Source organism: Diabrotica virgifera, chromosome 1 (genome assembly GCF_917563875.1).
Source record: "Diabrotica virgifera virgifera chromosome 1, PGI_DIABVI_V3a".
In the NCBI taxonomy this organism is placed as follows: Eukaryota; Metazoa; Arthropoda; class Insecta; order Coleoptera; family Chrysomelidae; genus Diabrotica; species Diabrotica virgifera.
Genome location: NC_065443.1, coordinates 300,472,040 through 300,490,338, shown reverse-complemented (window position 1 = coordinate 300,490,338; position 18,299 = coordinate 300,472,040). Strand labels below are relative to the sequence as shown.

Sequence of the window (18,299 nt, the reverse complement as noted above, 5' to 3'; positions counted from 1 at the left end):
TGCACAAGGCTTTTCCCTAGTGTGCAGTTTTATATGTGATTTTAAATGATTACTTTGCGAAAACCGTTTTGAGCATATTTCGCATTTAAATGGCTTTTCTCCAGGGTGAGTCCTCATGTGTTCTTTTAAAAACAAACTTAGTGAAAACCGTTTCATGCAAATTTCACATTCAAACGGTTTTTCTCCTGTATACGTTTTTATGTGTACTTTTAAAGTAGATTTGTGTGAAAATTGTTAGAAACATACATTGCATCTGAATGGTTTTTCTCCAGTGTGCGTTCTCATGTGCCTTATTAAATCACAATTTTGTACAACAGTTTGTTGCATATTTCACAAGTAAAAACATGTTCCCCAGTGTGCAGTTTCATATGTGACTTTAACTTAATACCTCGCGAAAACTGTTACATATTTCACAAGCGCGCTGTAGCGGTATATACGTCACATATTTGTTATTTTATTTCCAAAGAATTGTTTTAATCTATCTTCTTTAATAATTTATTAATAATAATCTTTTTGTATTTGTCTTAACCTGTTTTCCCGTTAAAAACTTGTTTGGCGCACTCTTTCGTTATGTATAGGCATATCTCCGTATAAAACTTTCAGAACATTCTTATTCCATCGTTATGTGGTCCATGACAATGACATCCTAATGTATTTTCTAGTTCTGTCAGTTTCAAGCCCCCATTCAATAACTTCTGTCAAATATAACGCTTCCTCCAAAATGGATAAACTTTTTATTTTAATTTTGAAAACTACTTAAGGCAATGTCTGCTACATTTTCAAACAGACGTTCTTAAATTGGGTTTTTCTGGACAAATAAACAATGTGAACAACCCCTTCACCGAGAGGACTTTCTACAACTGGAGCCCCCAATGTCGCCGGCGATGCAGCGATAATCTACGAAGAAACATAACAACTGACCAACACCTTTAGGTCTGGTAGCCAGAACATCTACGATCCCAGAGCCAGTTGCAGAATCAACAGCAAGACACCAAGAATCTGCAAACAGATACCAAGTACCATAAAATAAGTATAATCTGATCTGTTAAGTTTCGGCAAGGTCTTGTATATCTTTTTATTTTATTATCGGTTTACAACGTTCTCCGTCTTCCAATTAGTTCCGATACCCGGTCGCCATTCCTCGCTGTCCGCACATTGATCTACTTGCAGACCTCTTTCATCCATGGCTTTGTTTATTCCTGCCTACCAACTTTTCCTCGGTTTACCTCTTCTTCTACCTTGCTGTTTCCAGTTTTGTACTCGTTTTGGGATTCTGTCTTCATTCATTATTTGTACGTGACCAAACCATCGCAGTTGTATTTACTACATACAATAAATGACGAAATCAACGAAATACAACTACTAAATATCTTTTAATACATTACTTAATTATGTCTTTTTTTTTTAAATAAACATTAGTTAAATTATTGTTTTATTTACTCCATTCTGGATTTTCAGTGTTCATATTTTTGATTAAGACAAGGTGGACTCACAACTTGGGAGATTGAACTAGTCTAGTGTAAACGATAACTATCATTGTTGGTTGAAATATTATTTTTTTAATATTATTTCAATTATCTGGGGTAGTTTATAGCTTCACTTTGGCGCCTAACGTGGGACCCGACAATTTCAATATTATTTCAATTATCTGGGATAGTTTATCACTTCAGTGAACAAGACTTTTCCCTAGTGTGCAGTTTCATATGTGATTTTAAATGATTACTTTGCGAAAACCGTTTAGAGCATATTTCGCATTTAAATGGCTTTTCTCCAGTGTGAGTCCTCACGTGTTCTTTTAAAAACAAACTTAGTGAAAACCGTTTCATGCAAATTTCACATTCAAACGGTTTTTCTCCTGTATGCGTTTTTATGTGTACTTTTAAAGTAGATTTGTGTGAAAATTGTTTGAAACATACGTTGCATGTGAATGGTTTTTCTCCAGTGTGCGTTCTCATGTGCCTTTTTAAATCACAATTTTGTACAAACAGTTTGTGGCATATTTCACAAGTAAAGGCATTTTCCCCAGTGTGCAGTTTCATATGTGACTTTAACTTAGTACCTCGCGAAAACTGTTTTGTACATATTTCGCATACAAACGGTCTTTCTCCAGTATGCACTCTCATATGTAATTTTAAAGGATGACTAAGTGAAAACCCTTTGGCGCAAATTTTACATTCAAAAGGTTTTTCTCCAATATGCGTTTGTATGTGTGTGTTTAAAGTAGATCTGAGTGAATACTGTTTGTTACATATTTCACAAGTAAAAGGCTTTTCCCCAGTATGCACATTCATATGTGATTTTAAATTGGCAACTTGCGAAAACTGTTTGGTGCATATTTCACATTTAAATGGTTTTTCCCCAGTATGGCTTCTCATGTGTTCTTTTAAAAAAAAATTTACTGAAAACTCTTTTTTGCAAATTTCACATTCAAAAGGTTTTTCCCGATGGTGGAGTCCCATATGTTGTTGTAAAGATGAATTCGTTAAACATTCTTTAGGACAAATTTTACAGGTAAATACCATTTCTCCAATTACAGTATCTTCTTTTTTTGTGTTGGTTCCTTCATTTTGTATATCTTCACAAAAGAAACCTAAAATCATAGTTATCTAGTAAATTCGCATTAAAAGAAAATTAAATATAAAATTGAGGAGTTGGTAGCAAAAATCCCGTTGTCAGTCAATAAAGACAAATGAGTTAAGACCGTGACAGACACTAACACTAGAAGCACCAGCATTTTTGCATACCTAGAAGCACCGGAGCGGTCAAAATGACTGGTATTAGAATTTTCCATCGCCAGTCGTTTTTGAATTCTTTTTTAGTTGCAATCAACCTATATTGAGTTAATACCTACTAATAAAAGACATACTTAGCTAATTTAAATAAATTATTTTATTATTTAAGCACAATTTATGCAGTAGCAAATTTTTTTAATAATGCTTGTTACAAGACCCACACACAAATTTTTGACATATATGGCAAATTTCACATATTTTATTTTTATTGCAGTTTGCTCATTGCCATTTTCTACGATTATTATTAATTTGGTTGGGGTGTTTTACCTCTTGGATTTGTATCCGTTGATGTTGTCCTGCCCCGAGTCATATGATCTTGTCGCAAATCTTCTGCTAACTGAAGTAGGAAAGTTTGCCTAGATATTTGACTGCCAGTAATTTCCTTATATAGAATCCAAGCATTTATTCCTGTCATATCTAAGATATTAAAAAAAGCCTGCAACGGCCAACTTCTTGAAGCTGATTTGGCTGTATGACTATTTAATCTACAACGTCTACTCCGTATTTTGTGTGGTCCTAGTAGGTAATGGTTTTAGGTTTCTCCTTTTTATCTGTGAATATTTTAATATTACATATTATAGAAAATTCAGCACTAGAACATTTTTGATAATTTTTCCCTGGTTTTTTATTGACTGTGGAATATCCTTTCTTGCTCGGTTTATTGTTCCAACACTGCGGATAGCCTTCTTTCGTAATACTTCTTATGCGTCGTGACATTTCTTTCTTTAATCATAGATGATCTCATTAGACGGTTTTCCCCAGGTAAGGAAATCCGTTCACTAAATATTTGAACTGGACCTCCGCTGCAAGCCAGAATTTATCGGATTATAGAATTTATCGATTTTTTAATTACAAACTTATCGGGTTTATGCGTCAAATACTGGATGATGTGACATCTTGCCTTTGTGGGAAAAAGCTGTTCGTCGATAGATATATTTTAGCCAGGTGTATAGCATAATATACAACTATGAATAAGTACCTGATACAGAGGGTCAAAAATAGAAAGCAGTCAAAATGACCGTTTGGTGCTTCTAGGTAGATATTAACACATTTCAAAAAATAATTATACCTTATTGTACCTACCTATAAGCGCCACTTGCGATTTGTAGTCGCGCGATTGTTTTGTCGCGAAGATTGAACACATTGTTTCAAATACAAGTCAATCCATTTGCGACTAAATAATCATAGATTGACTTGTATTTGAAACAATGTGTTCAATCTTCGCGACAAAACAATAAGTGGAGTCCGGCGCTAAAGGAGGAATTATAATCCTGAAATAGATCTGGGAAAAGTCCTAAATTATCAACTTTCTAAAACAACTATGCATAAGTAACACAGAGGGTCAAAAATAGAAAGCAGTCAAAATGAAAGCTCATCGAGAGAAGATGCTTTGTGTTATTTAGGAATTCTATCATATTACATTTTAAAAATAATAAAAAAAAAGACGAAATCGAAAAGTGTGGGTAGAGCACTGGCTTACTAGTCCATTCTTTCACGGTTTTTGCTCTAAATTTTAAAGAACCGCTTGGATTGACATGAAATTTGGCATACGTATAGCTTACATGTCAAAGAAAAAAAGTGATATTGTGCCGATGTGTGCTTTTGCCCTGGGAGTGACTTTCACCCCCTCTTGGGTGTGAAAAAATGTATGTCCAAAATATGTCCGGAAATGGATAAACTGACTAATTTTAAGTAACTTTTGTTATATAGAGCTTTTTCGCCAAGTCAACACTTTTTGAGTTATTTGCGAGTGAATATGTTCGTTTTTCAACAAAATAACCACATTTTTAGACCGTTTTTTGCAAATAACTCAAAAAGTAAGTATTTTATCGAAAAAAATGTTCTTAGCAAAAATATAGCCTATAAAAAAGTAAAAAAATGGTGTACGCATTAGTCTCTGGATCTCGTAGAACCAGAGTTATAGCCAATGAAAAATAGATTCATATTTACCAAATTTCAAATAGAATATTTCGACGTGAAATATCCAAAAAAGTAAGCACTTTTTGGGGAAAACCCATTATAACATTTTTAAAGTGTTTAAAAAAAGATTTATTTCTGTTTTTACAAAAAGTCTCTAGCATTAAATTTAAGCAAGTTACGCTCAAAATAAAGTTGGTCCCTTTTGTTTTTGCAAAAAAAAATCGGGAAGACCACCCCCTAATTAGCAACTTAAATGAAATTAATCGTTACCGCTCCACAAATTATTTTACTTATGTTGTGTTTATATGATCTGTAAGTTTCATAGATTCAAAGTGCTTATTTTTGAAAAAATTTGGTTTCAAAGTAAAATTTTTAAAAATTTAAATTTTGAAAAATATGCTTTTTTTCAAAATAACTTAAAAATTGTTAGAGATACCAAAAATCTCGAAAAACAAAAAAGTCAGATTTGCTTTTCTGAATATCATGTATTTTTTGTTTTTCTGTTAGACAAAAATTGATTAAGATTTGGTGTTTCTAAATTTGCATACATTCGTGATCAGTGACTCGTTCAACCCCTTTGAACTACAGCCCTTTCAATAATACGGACTTTGAACCGATGAAACTTACAGATCATATAAACAATTATATACACAAGTCAAGAAACTTGTGAAGACAAGTGAAGACGTAACGATTAAGTTCATTTAAGATACTAATTAAGGGGTGATTTTCTAGATTTTTTACCAAAACCAAAAGGGACTAACTTTATTTTGAGCGTAACTTGTTTAATTTTGATGCTAGAAATTTTTTTTAAAAAACAAAAATAAAGCTTTTTTTAAACACTTTAAATAAGTTGTAATGAGTTTTCCCCGAAATGTGCTTCATTTTTGGTTATTTCACGTTAAAGTAGTCAATTTGGAATTTGACGAATATGAACCTATTTTTCATTAGCTATAACTATACTTCTACTAGGTGTAGAGACGAGATATATACACCATTTTTTTTAATTTTTTACAGGCTATATTTTTGTCAAGAATGTTTTTTCGATAAAATTCTTACTATTTGAGTTATTTGCGAAAAAACGTCTAAAAGCGTGGTTATTTTAAAGTATTGACTTAGTGAAAAAACTCTATAGAACAAAAGTTACTTAAAATTGGCCAGTTTATCCATTTCCTGACTTTCTTTGGACGAATATTTTTTTACCCCCAAAAGAGGGTGAAAACCACCCCCAGGGCAAAAGCATATATCGGCACAATATCACTTTTTTTCTTTGACTTATTAGCTGTGTGTATGCCAAATTTCATGTCAATCCAAGTGGTTCTTTAAAATGTAGAGGTTTTGCAATATTTTACCGTTAAAGAACGGACTATACGAAAAGATAGCGTTTATCACATGTGGATTTATTAAGGTACTAGTACACTTTAGAAGACCAAAAATAAGCGTTTTTTAAAGATTTTTTTCCTCAGAAACTTTATTAAAAATGAACATAAAACTTTTTACATATTAATATCTAACTCTTAGAGAATACAAGAATTATATCTTTTTTAATTTATGCACGTACAATAATATTGTAGAGGGCGCCAAAGTCGAGGCCTTGAAAAAAAGTAGTTCCGATGGCGGACAGTTAATCTCAGGATTGGGATTTCTGAAACCAAAAAATCGTACTTCATTTGAAAAAGGAAGGTTTCTTACGTGACAATTTACCACCGTTAGTGAAAAATTCCGCAAAGCAAAGATTATACGGAAGTTTAAAAAAATTTTGTGAAAAAATCGCCAGAGTTCTTTCAGTTTTTCATGGTTAAAAAATATGTATTTTTTATTTTTTGGTCAAATTGTGGTAAATTGTCACGTAAGAAATCTTCCTTTTTCAAATGCAGTACGATTTTTTTGTTTCAGATATCCCAATCCTGAGATTAACTGTCCGCCATCACTTTTCGAAGCCTCGACTTTTGCGCCCTGTATAATATTAGTGTACGTGCATAAATGAAAAAGGGTATATTTTTTGTACTCTCTAATAGTTAGAAATTAATATGTAAAAAGTTTTATGTTCATTTTTAATAAAGCTTCTGAGCAAAAAATTCTTGAAAAAAAATGATTATTTTTGGTCTTCTAAAGTGTACTAGTACCTTAAGAGAGTTAGGTACGTGAAGATAAGGAAGATTTTCATAATTATTTCAGAATGCCTGAGATGGTGTACCAAGAACTTTTGCGCTTAGTTACACCAATTATATAGCTAAACAAGATAGGTACCTGCATGAGAGAAGCTGTTTCACCTCATGAACGTTTAAGTGTAACATTACGATTTTTGATAACTGGAGGAACATAAATAGAAAGATTTAATGTATTCATCAGCAATGTCAAGACCGTTATTGGGATATATAATTCCCGAGACAAGTGACGCAATTTACTCTGCACTGAAAACTTATTTAAAGGTAGTCAGATGTGTACATCTAAGTCCCGGTCTTTTCACCTCCGGATAACTAGTTATCCTAAATAGACGAAACTCGCAACACACCAGAGATTATTTTATTCTATAATGATACCAAATGTGGAGTAGATCATCATCAGTGGCGTTACAGCTCTTTATGAGCCAAAGCCTTCTTCAGAAAAATCCTCCATTCGCCCCTGTCTTTGGCAACTCTTTCTCCATGCTCTAATTCCAATAGACTTCAAATCATTTTCTAGGTTGTCTTGGTACCTAAGTCTCGGTCTTTTCTTGCTCGTTGTCCTATCGGCCCTCTTCGGTCAAAAACTTTTCTGACTATGGCATCTTCCTCTCGTCTGATTACATGACCTATCCATCTACGACGTGCTAGCTTAATGAATTTTACAACGTCAGGTTCTCCAAAACTTCTATACAACTCAAAGTTGTAACGCCGGCGCCACAAACCTTGTTCTTTTATGCCTCCATATATTCGTCTTAGTATTTTTCGCTCAAAACGTTTGAGCAGTTCTTGGTCATTCTGTGTAAGTGACCAAGTTTCTGAACCATATGTTAGCACTGGTCTTATTAGTGTTTTGCATACAGTCAATTTAATGTTTCTAGGTACTTTTGAGGCCATCTGTCTTCTTAAGCCATAGTAACACTTATTGGAGAGCACTATTCTTCTTTTAATTTCTTCACTGACATGAGCCTAAGTATATGAAGGTGTCGACACCTTCCAGTTCTAGGTCATCAATTATTATTCTTGTACGTGTCGGGTTGCTTGACCTAGTGCAACACATATATTTGGTCTTTTCAGTCCCATTCTCTGTGCAGATGCTCTTAACGACCGAAATGCTTCAGTCAGAGATTCTGTGGACCTACCTATGATGACTATGTCATCTGCGTATCCGACAATTTGTACTGATTTGTTAAAGATAGTACCATTCTTTCGAATTATTTTTTCTAATGCCAGGTTAAATAAGAGACACGATAGTCCATCACCCTGTACCCTGTCTTAGTCCATTTTTGTAATGGAACGGTCTTGAGAGATCATTTTGGATTTTAACCATGCTTTCTGCTCCTGTGAGTGTAAGTTCAGTTAATTGGACAAGATGAAGCGGTATTTGAAATTCTACCATAGCAAGTACAAGTTTACGTCTATTAACTGAGTAAATGTGGAGTAGATATTGTACATAAAATGGCGTCACCTTACAATGTGTTTAGAAATATTAAACAATGGCCACTTGTATTTTTATGGGGTCCTAAATATCGTCAGTGTGAACGCTTACCAAACATAGATAATAACCCTAATAGGGAATATACTAAACAACGAAGACAATTTATTGAAAAATTAGGAATAGACCTAGTAAGAAGTTATTTGCAAATTAAAGCTGCATCAGAATTACTCTCTCATATTCGGACAGCCCCAGTGCAAAAGGTAACAAGTCATTTTTCGGATTTTTTTATCATGCGATATTCATTGTTTTACCAATGTGCAAATCTATGCAATCTGTGCAATGTACTCTGTGCAAAAAGAAACAAGTCCACTACCACTGAAAGGCTACATTTTTTTACGTGTAGAATGTAACAAGTTAAATATGAAAAATTTAATTTGTGCAAAAGGAAATAAGTGGACTTGTTACCTTCAGGGCAGTATTTGAATTTATTACCATAATCACTACCTGGTTGACTTGTTTCCAATCAGTAGAAGTACATACAGTCATTTTATAATAAATTTAGTATTTTTGTGCCTTAAAGTTGCTGAAAAACAGAAATAGTGCCTGAGTAAGTAAGTATGTGTCAATGGTAACAAGTAAGAAAAATATTGTGCATGTTGTAACAAGTCGAAAAATTTGATAAATTAAAAGTCAAACTATAAAATTTTTTAAAGTTCAATAAAAATCACTATTTTGTATTGTTTTCTGAAAAAATTTAAGAATTTATTCGAAAAAACCCAAGAACCGTTTTTTTCATTTCCTCAAAACCAGGAAATTTGACTTGTTACCTTTTGCACTGAGGCCGTCCCATAAGCTGTTATGAAATACTTTGGAATGTCTACACAAAACAGTCCTAATCCACCACCAGGTAAAAAGCATTGCAAATACTGTAAGAAAAGGAAAACCAGATTCTATCTAAAAGTTTTCTATTTTCTGTGTAGGTACCTAATTTTGCTGAAATTTTTATGTTTTTTAGTAGAGTTTGATAATTGTTTTGATCAGGTTTTGTTAAGTGTGGTAAGCTGTCAAAATTAGTATGTAAAATATATCACTTGATTTTAATCTATGTATTTTAATTTAATACAAGGTAGGCATAAACAAACACTATATTTTCACCAGGAGGAAGGAAACAGCCTATAAATAATTAGGGTTATTCAAAAACAAATAATCAAACATAATTTAGTACATATATCTTAAAATAGTATTTTACGGTTTTCTAAAAACTTATAAAACGTAACTTGTCTCCTTTCAACAATAAATGATTCAATTATTTAGTAAAAATATAGGTATAACTTAAACGCAATAAAATGACGGCTTGCAGCTTGAAGGCCGAAGCAGTGATACACATACGGGCTACGAGTAAGATTTCAAACTGGTTGGATCGACGGCGTACTTACTCACTTATAGTGACACACGTGCGAAAAAGGTCGAGCCATAAGTTCGCGTACTTACTCGCGTGTCTGTCACCCCTTTTAGAGCTGATATGTATTCTTCTTCTTAAAGTGCCGTCTCCTCAATGGAGGTTGGCTACTACAATTGCAAACTCTTCTGTCTTCAGCTGTTCAAAATTTAGCCCTGTCCATTGTCGGATATTTCTGAGCCACGATAGTCTTTTCCTTCCTAGTCCTCTCCTTCCCTCGATCTTTCCTTTCACTATAAGTTGAGCATATTGGTACTTATTACTTCTCAGTATGTGGCCCAGGTATGTTTTTCTGACTTTCACTGCGTTGAAAAGTTCTCTTGCCTTGCCTATTCTATGCAGCACTTCTTCGTTTGAGGTATGCAATGTCCACGAAATTTTAAGAATTCTCCGGTAGATCCACATTTCAAAGGCCTCTAACTTATTTATGGTTGATGTTTTAAGGGTCCATGTCTCAACTGATATGTATTAGTTTCATTAAATAGCAATATCAGAAAATTGTTTGTCGATTCACAGGATAAATATAATAGCCTATACTAACAAAAAAGAATGTGTGTGTACTTTGTACGCACGTAAGAAGTTATACTTCTATTATATAATTTCAACGAAATAAATATACTTAACAGTTACAATACAAAAAATTAACAATAATTACCAAAAATTAACCAAAACTTAACAATGCCAAATATTAAAAAAAAAAGAAAAAAGTATGAATCGTCTGGGGTTTGAACCCGCAACCTCGCGATTTCTCGATCGCTGGTCCAATGCTCTACCAACCAGGCCATCGAGGCGCATGCTACTGACGTTTCAGATACACGTAATTACACATCACGGTGACTAGTGAAATAAAAAAATAGATGTTTTATTATTTTACACCCAAGGAAGACAAATCCAAAGACACAAAATTATAATAAATAATACATTTACTAAGAAACACTAATATTATTTTAATGGCTTATTTGCGCTGATACATAATTTGAAAGATTAGCAACTAAACGTCATACTGTCTGTGTGCGCATGCGCGCAGATTTATGAAAATTTTTACTCTTAATCGCGCCTAAAGAAGTATAACTTCAAAAATACAAAAATGATGACCAATCTCGTCCCCAATGAGCTAATAGAAATCGCCCATAGAACTTGTGGAAAATATGTGTATTTGAGTCACGAAATAAGGTTAACGCGAGACAACCAAACATGGGAGCTACTCCGAAAAATAAGTTTAGGTTGGTCTGCATTCGGAAAAATGAGACGTGTTTAAAACAAAATATATCCATCCATTTAAAAAGGAAAGCTTTTGACAAGTGCGTTCTACCAGTCCTCACACATGAAGCAGAAACCTTAACTCTCACAAAAACATCAGCTGAAAAACTGAGAAGGACAAAACGAAAAATGATGAGATCAATACTTGGAATAATCTTAAGAAATAGAGTATGAAACGAGGAAGTTCGTAGACGAACCGGACTGGAAGATATTATCAAATGTATTATTACAACGCAAAAATAGGGACGATTTAGTTATTCCAAAAATGGAGATGGGCGGGACATGCTGCAAAAATGAAAAAGGACAGTTCTTTAAAATACAGAGGTTTTGCAATATTTTACCATGAGTGAATGGACTAAAAGTAATATACAGTAAGAGCCACCATACTAGACACATAGGAACATTGAGCTATTACAGTCCTGGACCAATCACTTGTTGCAATGTTTATTTTTTATGTCAAGTGACGTTTAGAACGTCAGAAAATGTATAGAAACTGAATATTAACATAGAAAGTTGACAAATATTAGAGCAGCTGTATTAAATACAGCTGATCTAATTTTGACGTTTATAGTTGTCATATAGTTAAGTTATAGTTAAAGTTGTAAAAGTTTTAAAGTATTGTAATATTAATAAACTAAGTTTTCAATCTAATAGCACGTAAAACAACATCCAAAAATGTTATTCCACATCCTACCAGACCGAAAACAATGGGAACCTTCTCTGGTAACACCTTCGAGGCTTCTACAATTTGCAAGCCATAACGGATGCTGAGACTAAGGAAGATGAGGGAATTTTACAATTTATAATTCACATCCCATCTGCTCAGCGCGGTAAGTTCCAACGAGAATGGTTCCCTTCGTACTCCAATCGGAGTAAACATGTAAATCAATAATGAATATATATTTTCAATTTCGTTGCAACACGAAACTACAGCCGCATCATATTCCAGTTCAATCAGAGAGTGCAGCAAGCACCTCTACCGGTTTCGAAACTTACGGTTACGAAGGGAACCATTCTCGTTGGAACTTACCGCTCTGAGCAGATGGGATGTTAATTATAAATTGTAAAATTCCCTCATCTTCCTTAGTCTCAGCATCCGTTATGGCTTGCAAATTGTAGAAGCCTCGGAGGTGTTACCAGAGAAGGTTCCCATTGTTTTCGGTCTGGTAGGATGTGGAATAACATTTTTGGATGTTGTTTTACGTGCTATTAGATTGAAAACTTAGTTTATTGATAGCAGTTGCCGGTAGGGCATCCCGGCCTGCCATTTCGTTCGTTGCAATCCGTGACTGCACGCCGGGGTTTGTCCTAGTTGGGTCAGAGAGAGCAGCATATTATGTGCCTCCTGATGAGAGACTAATAAGTTTCGAAACCGGTAGAGGTGCTTGCTGCACTCTCTGATTGAACTTTAATATGATGCGGCTGTAGTTTCCTGTTGCAACGAAATTGAAAATGTATATTCATTTTTTTTTTTTGGTGTTTGAATAAAGTTATTTTACAACAGAATAATAATACTATTAACTAATGTTTTTGTGTATCAAAAAATAATTATTTTGAATAGTTTCTTGGCAGTAACATGACAGGAATGAAAGTCACATCTGAGAACGGACCAGATTAGCCCATAAGCATAGCAATTAGGTACCTATCCATGTGTCTAGTACGGTGGCTCCTACTATACGTGTCTATGGTACTCATAAACAAGGGTATTGTCCTTTTCATGATCATTTTTCAGTGCGTAACAAATGATACGAAAAAGGGTAAGTCCGTGATAATTAGTGATGTAAAATTTCCGGGAAGATTCAAACGCCGGAAACTTTCCGGGAATATTGGAAACTTTCGGAAACTTATGGAAATATTGAATTTTTATTAAAATTATTTTAATAAATTATACAAATCAGTAGTTAGCTTTACTTATTGTTGTGGTATTACAACTACAGAAAAAATCTGTTAAAAATTAATGTCAAAAATTTTAAAATTTAACTTAATTAAAAAAAAATACTCTGAATATTTGTTATTTATTTATTATGTAGTCGTTATAATTAAAAATAAAAAAGTTGTTTTATTTAAAAATATATTAAAATAAAAAAGATAACATACAATAACCAAACCAAAATTGATTATAGGAACTTACTTCAGGTAATCTGTATTCCTATATATAGTATTAAAGCAGGAACTCTTTTCTTAACAAATAATAATAAAAGACTACAAAATTCTAAGGAATTATAATTATAAAATATATAAATAAGTAAGAGTCTATTCTTGTGTCAACGAAATTGTCTTCACACAAGCTGGACTGTATTATGAAGAGAATATAATGAAGAGTCTCTCTCCGTCTCGCTTAATCTTTCATTTTCTGATATGGATTTAGAGTCTTGCCCTGCTTCCAACAGATGAGTTATAGAAAGACTCTCATCACATACCATTTTTCCATATTTATAATCTTTTAGTGAGTTTTTCCGCAGTATATTTCTCCTTTTATTATGTATGAAAGAGTATGTGCTATAACTACAATCTGTTTCAGCGTAGGAAGCTGGTAACCCGAGTATTGTAATTGCCAAATCTTTTAAAGAAGTTTTGGTGCACATTCCTTGTCACCAGCTTATACAATCTACTGATCGCGCTGAAAGCCAAATAAAATCCATTGACCAAAGGTCTGCTTTTGCACAGAACTTTGTTGTTAGTTCTGTAAAAATGTTTTCTTTTTTGTCAACAAACTTAAGATGATTGGTTAATATTTTGTCTATACACTGCATAGCTAATATATGCTCTTCACCAGTGAGGCCTTGTCTTGTTAAAGAAGAATAAAGCAAGTTTCCAGCATAGTGCACAAGCTTCACTGTCATTTTTTCCTTTTTTCTAATTTAGATAAGCATTCCTTTTCCTCACACTCATTGATTGGAAGTAATGGAATATTCTCGGTAAAAATATTTTCTCTATCCTTAAATGCCTCGACAACCTGAGATATTTTAAACATATTGCCTTCCAATAAAGTCTAATCCATTTCACAATTGACGTTAGCACAACTGCTACTTTTTACAACTATCCAAAATATTTCATCATCCAGACAGTTCTGTATGTTATTTATACAATTAAGAATTTAACTCCATCTAGTTTTTACAGGAAGCTTTAATGATAGTATAACTTTATTGTAGTTTTGAATTTTTTCTTTTTTTATTATTTTTCTTTTGAAATATTCCCATGCATTATACCTATATACAATCACAATAAAGATTCACTAGAAATAAACAAACCAAGACACATTGAATGTTCGAGGAGGACTCCCAAAGTCCTAAATCATGATTTGCAAAGTTTATACATTTTAAATCATGATTCGGCACTACTCCTCGTAATATTCAACGTGCATTGGTTTGTTTATTTCTAGTGCATCTTTATTAAAATTTTAGTACAGCTTTAGGCATTTTAGTATAAAAATAATGAAGGTAATGTTCAAAACAATGTTCCTTTTGTACTTGGCAGTAGTATAGATTCGCCGGCCGTATGAATTAAATAGCGCTACTTCCATGTAAATTCAAATTTTGTCACTGACCCTTATGTCCAAAAGGCCCTTGGAAATATTCTCAAAAGTTCTCGGGAATATTATGGAAAATTCTGTGAAACATTCTTGAAAGTTCTCGGAAATATTCTCGAGAATTTTCCATTGAAAGTTTCCGGGAATATTCGCGGTCAGGGGAATATTTCCATTTTTTATAGGCGAATATTCTCGGAAACTTTCCAATGTTCGCAAATATTCGCTTGGAAATATTCTCGACTCGCATCACTAGTGATAATACACATTTATGACATTTATTCTAACATGACATTTTAGTTCAATCTGACAGTTGTCACATTTTATTTTCAATTTGGAATAAAAACAAATTAAATGTGTTTCTTGCATTTATAAAATGGTATTTTCTTTGATTTGTATAGTCTTATGAATTATACAGATTATATTTGTAATATTATGATCTAATTTAAAAAAAATATTTTTTTATTATGGCGCCATCTATCGACAACTAGAATAACTAGAAGAAATGTTATAAAAATGTCACCGACGAAATGTAATCACCGACGTGCCTTTTTTTCTATCACATACAATTTAATGCGTTAGAAAGAAATCGAAAAACTGTGACGCACTGAAAGATGATCATGAGAAATACTGTATGTTTTTTTTCTGTCACCCAATTTTTTTTTTTTTTTTTGACTAACAGGGTTTTTGCTGTAAACCTCTCAATTAGAGAAAGTTAATCTAGGTTACCTACATGCAAAAAAGTATTTTTATTGAACATACAGAGTGAATCTGTAATTTGGAATAAATTCAATATCTGAAATACTAATTGCTTTTTTGAAAATTGCTCAGACCCATCGATTAGTATTTCAAATTGTACTTTTTGACATACAATAATAATGTATACAGGGTGTCCCAATTTAGAGTGTTATTTTTTATTATCTTGTATATGGTAGGGAATAAACATTTGAAATTTTGCAGTTATGTATAACTTTGCACACCCTATCAAAATAGCTATCAAAATGACAGTGTTGTCATTTAAGAAAATCAACAATGATGTCATGTCTCTGAATTGGGACACCCTGTATACATTATTATTATATGTCAAAAATGACAATTTGAAATACTAATCGACGGGTCTCAGCATTTTTCAAAAAAAAACAATTACTTAGTATTTGAATTATTGACATAACTTGGTTATTTTTTATTATCTTGTAAATGGTAGAGAATGAAAATTTGATATTTTGCAGTTATGTATAACTTTACACACCCTATCAAAATAGCTATCAAAATGACAGTGTTGCCATTTAAGAAAATCAACGATGACGTAATATCTCTAAATTGGCACACCCTGTATACATTATTATTGTATGTCAAAAACTACAATTTGAAATACTAATCGACGGGTCTGAGCATTTATCAAAAAACGGTTAGTATTTGAGATATTGAATTTATTCCAAATTGCAGACTCACTGTGTATACATATACACATTTAACATTTATTTAATAACACAAAACGAGTCACTGAGATATGACTACTACTATTTAGCAGTGGTGGATCCAGGGGAGGGCGATCAGCCCCCCTCTCAAACCAAGTTATATACAAAGTTTATAAAAATATTCATTTATTCATTTATTTTTCATACAAATTTAGCCAATTGGTCCCATCTCTTGTAGATGCTGTATCCTGCTGGATCCGCCACTGCTTTTTAGCTACTGTTAGAATGGTTCAAATTTTATAAAAGCTTCAGCAAATTACTTACCCAATTCATTTGTTTGTTTTTCTTCAAATGGCATAAATTTATCTTCATCTATTTCTGTCTTTAAAGGGTATTCCTTTAAGTCTAAATAATCAAATGTGTCACCTGCATTTTCTGTCTTGGTCTCTTTCTTAATCTCAATCTTGTTGATATCCAGAAAACTATGTTCCACCTCATTGTTATAGATTTCTGTTTTACATATATTCTCAATAACTTCTGGTTTCACTTCCATTTGATTTAACTTGATCTTATGTATTTCTGCCATATATTGTTGCTATATACCAACGCACTGGCTGCTGTCGGCTTTTGTGAAGTTACCTAAAAAAGCAAATGCGAAAAGATGTAGTGACTACCAAACAATCAGCTTGATGAGTCATGTTTGAAAAATATTTCTACGAATTTTTTACTCTATGATGGAACCATAGGACCAAAAAATAGAAGAACAACTTATTGATACACAGTTTGGGTTCAGCAATACTCTTGGGACCAGAGAAGCACTATTTAATATTCAGGTTATGGTACAGAGGTGCAGAGATGTCTGACATCCCTGTATATGTGCTTTATTGACTTTGACAAGGCCTTTGATCGAGTAAAACACACTGATATGATTGCCATTCTTCAGTAGGTGGGTATTGATGATAAAGACTTACGTATTATTAAAAATCTTCACTGGCATCAACATGCAACCATCCAGGATTGGTCAGGACACTTTTGAAGAGCTTGAAATATGAAGATGAGTAAGACAGGACTTCATTTTGTCCCCACTAATATTTAACATCTATTCTGAGTTAGTTTTCAATAAAGCAGTGAATAATGTTCAATGAAATATCAAAATTAATGGCGTCAATATTAATAATTTGAGATACGGGGATGACACGGTGTTAATGTCAAGCAATTACGAAGAACTTCAACATCTGGTTAATAGGATTACCACAACTGATGAATACAGACTCATGCTAAACACTGCAAAGACAAATGTGATGGTTGTCAGTAAAATGATCGCTTAATCTTGTTTAACTTATTGTGGTTTCTATGGACAAGTGGCTTAATGTTGCTATACCAGTTTCTACAAGTAAAAAAGAAAGTAAGGGTTCTAGTATAAAAAAGTAATTCGTGAATAATTTCACGCATATGCAAAGATCCCTGTTTAAACAACTGTGTTTTTGTCAACCTTTTTTTGTTTCTGGGGAATTATCTGAGCAGTGTAAGCTGTGATTTAGATTATTGCACAGGCTGTTGTTAAGATTAGAATTTACAGGAACCGAATCATTAACTGGGGAAAGGTGAGCCCCCTTTTCTAATTACAATTTAAAAAGATAAAATCTGGCTTTAGCATTAAACCAACGAATATAGAATCTCAATTGATTAAACTGTGCTGATATAATAGTTAACTTACCTATATTAGATACAGTGCAACACAAACTTTAGTAGTTAGGGATTCCTAACTGCAACAAAATAAATTTTTATGTTATGGTGTTCAGTTCATTATTTTTGACGAAAACTAGTTTGGTAGTTTAGACTACACTTTACAAAGGCGAAATCTTTAAAAATACTACAAAAAAAACAACAAACAATTCGTCGGAAAAGGAAGGAAATTGAAATTAAAAATTGACAATTGACACCCGATTGACTTGACCCGATCTATTTTTCTCATAATTTGCTACTATTCCGACAATCGGCAACGTTGTACGAACGTCAAAATTAGACATTGGATGTCAAAATTATGTCAATGTCAAAAAAAAAGAAAAGAATAAAAAAAATTCTTGCTTGTTTTGCCTAGGAAGGAGTCTGTCATATATCAACAACACCTTAAATTTCTAGCGGAACTGGCCATCTTGAACGTCTGTGGATGACTCATAAGTTTTTGTCAAGGAGGTAGAAGGTGTTTGTGTATTGGATCAGCTGTGTGCATAGGCGTACCATCTGGTAAAGCTCCTGTATATGCAATCAATTAACTGAAGTTATTAGTATAATAAAATGTTATTTAACTGACTTTTCAACAA

At 33.0% G+C, this 18,299-nt stretch overlaps 1 protein-coding gene across 1 annotated transcript; it reads right to left on the bottom strand.

Annotated features, from left to right (window-relative positions):
- Window positions 1-406: 406 nt before the first annotated feature.
- On the bottom strand, window positions 407-18,128 carry LOC126879188 (gastrula zinc finger protein XlCGF52.1-like). Its single transcript, XM_050642244.1, has 3 exons — window positions 17,693-18,128; window positions 16,300-16,614; window positions 407-2,590 (listed from the first exon to the last, which is right to left on the bottom strand). The coding sequence occupies exons 2-3, from the start codon at window positions 16,559-16,561 to the stop codon at window positions 1,662-1,664; spliced, it is 1,191 nt and encodes a 396-aa protein (XP_050498201.1). The 5' UTR covers window positions 16,562-16,614; window positions 17,693-18,128; the 3' UTR covers window positions 407-1,661.
- Window positions 18,129-18,299: the final 171 nt, after the last annotated feature.

Excerpts from the sequence above, each read along its gene's own strand:
- LOC126879188 (XM_050642244.1), bottom strand. The coding sequence starts at position 16,561 with ATGGCAGAAATACATAAGATCAAGTTAAATCAAATGGAAGTGAAACCA. Across the intron at positions 2,591-16,299 it reads AAAACAAACAAATGAATTGG|GTTTCTTTTGTGAAGATATA; the intron begins GTAAGTAATTTG and ends CTATGATTTTAG.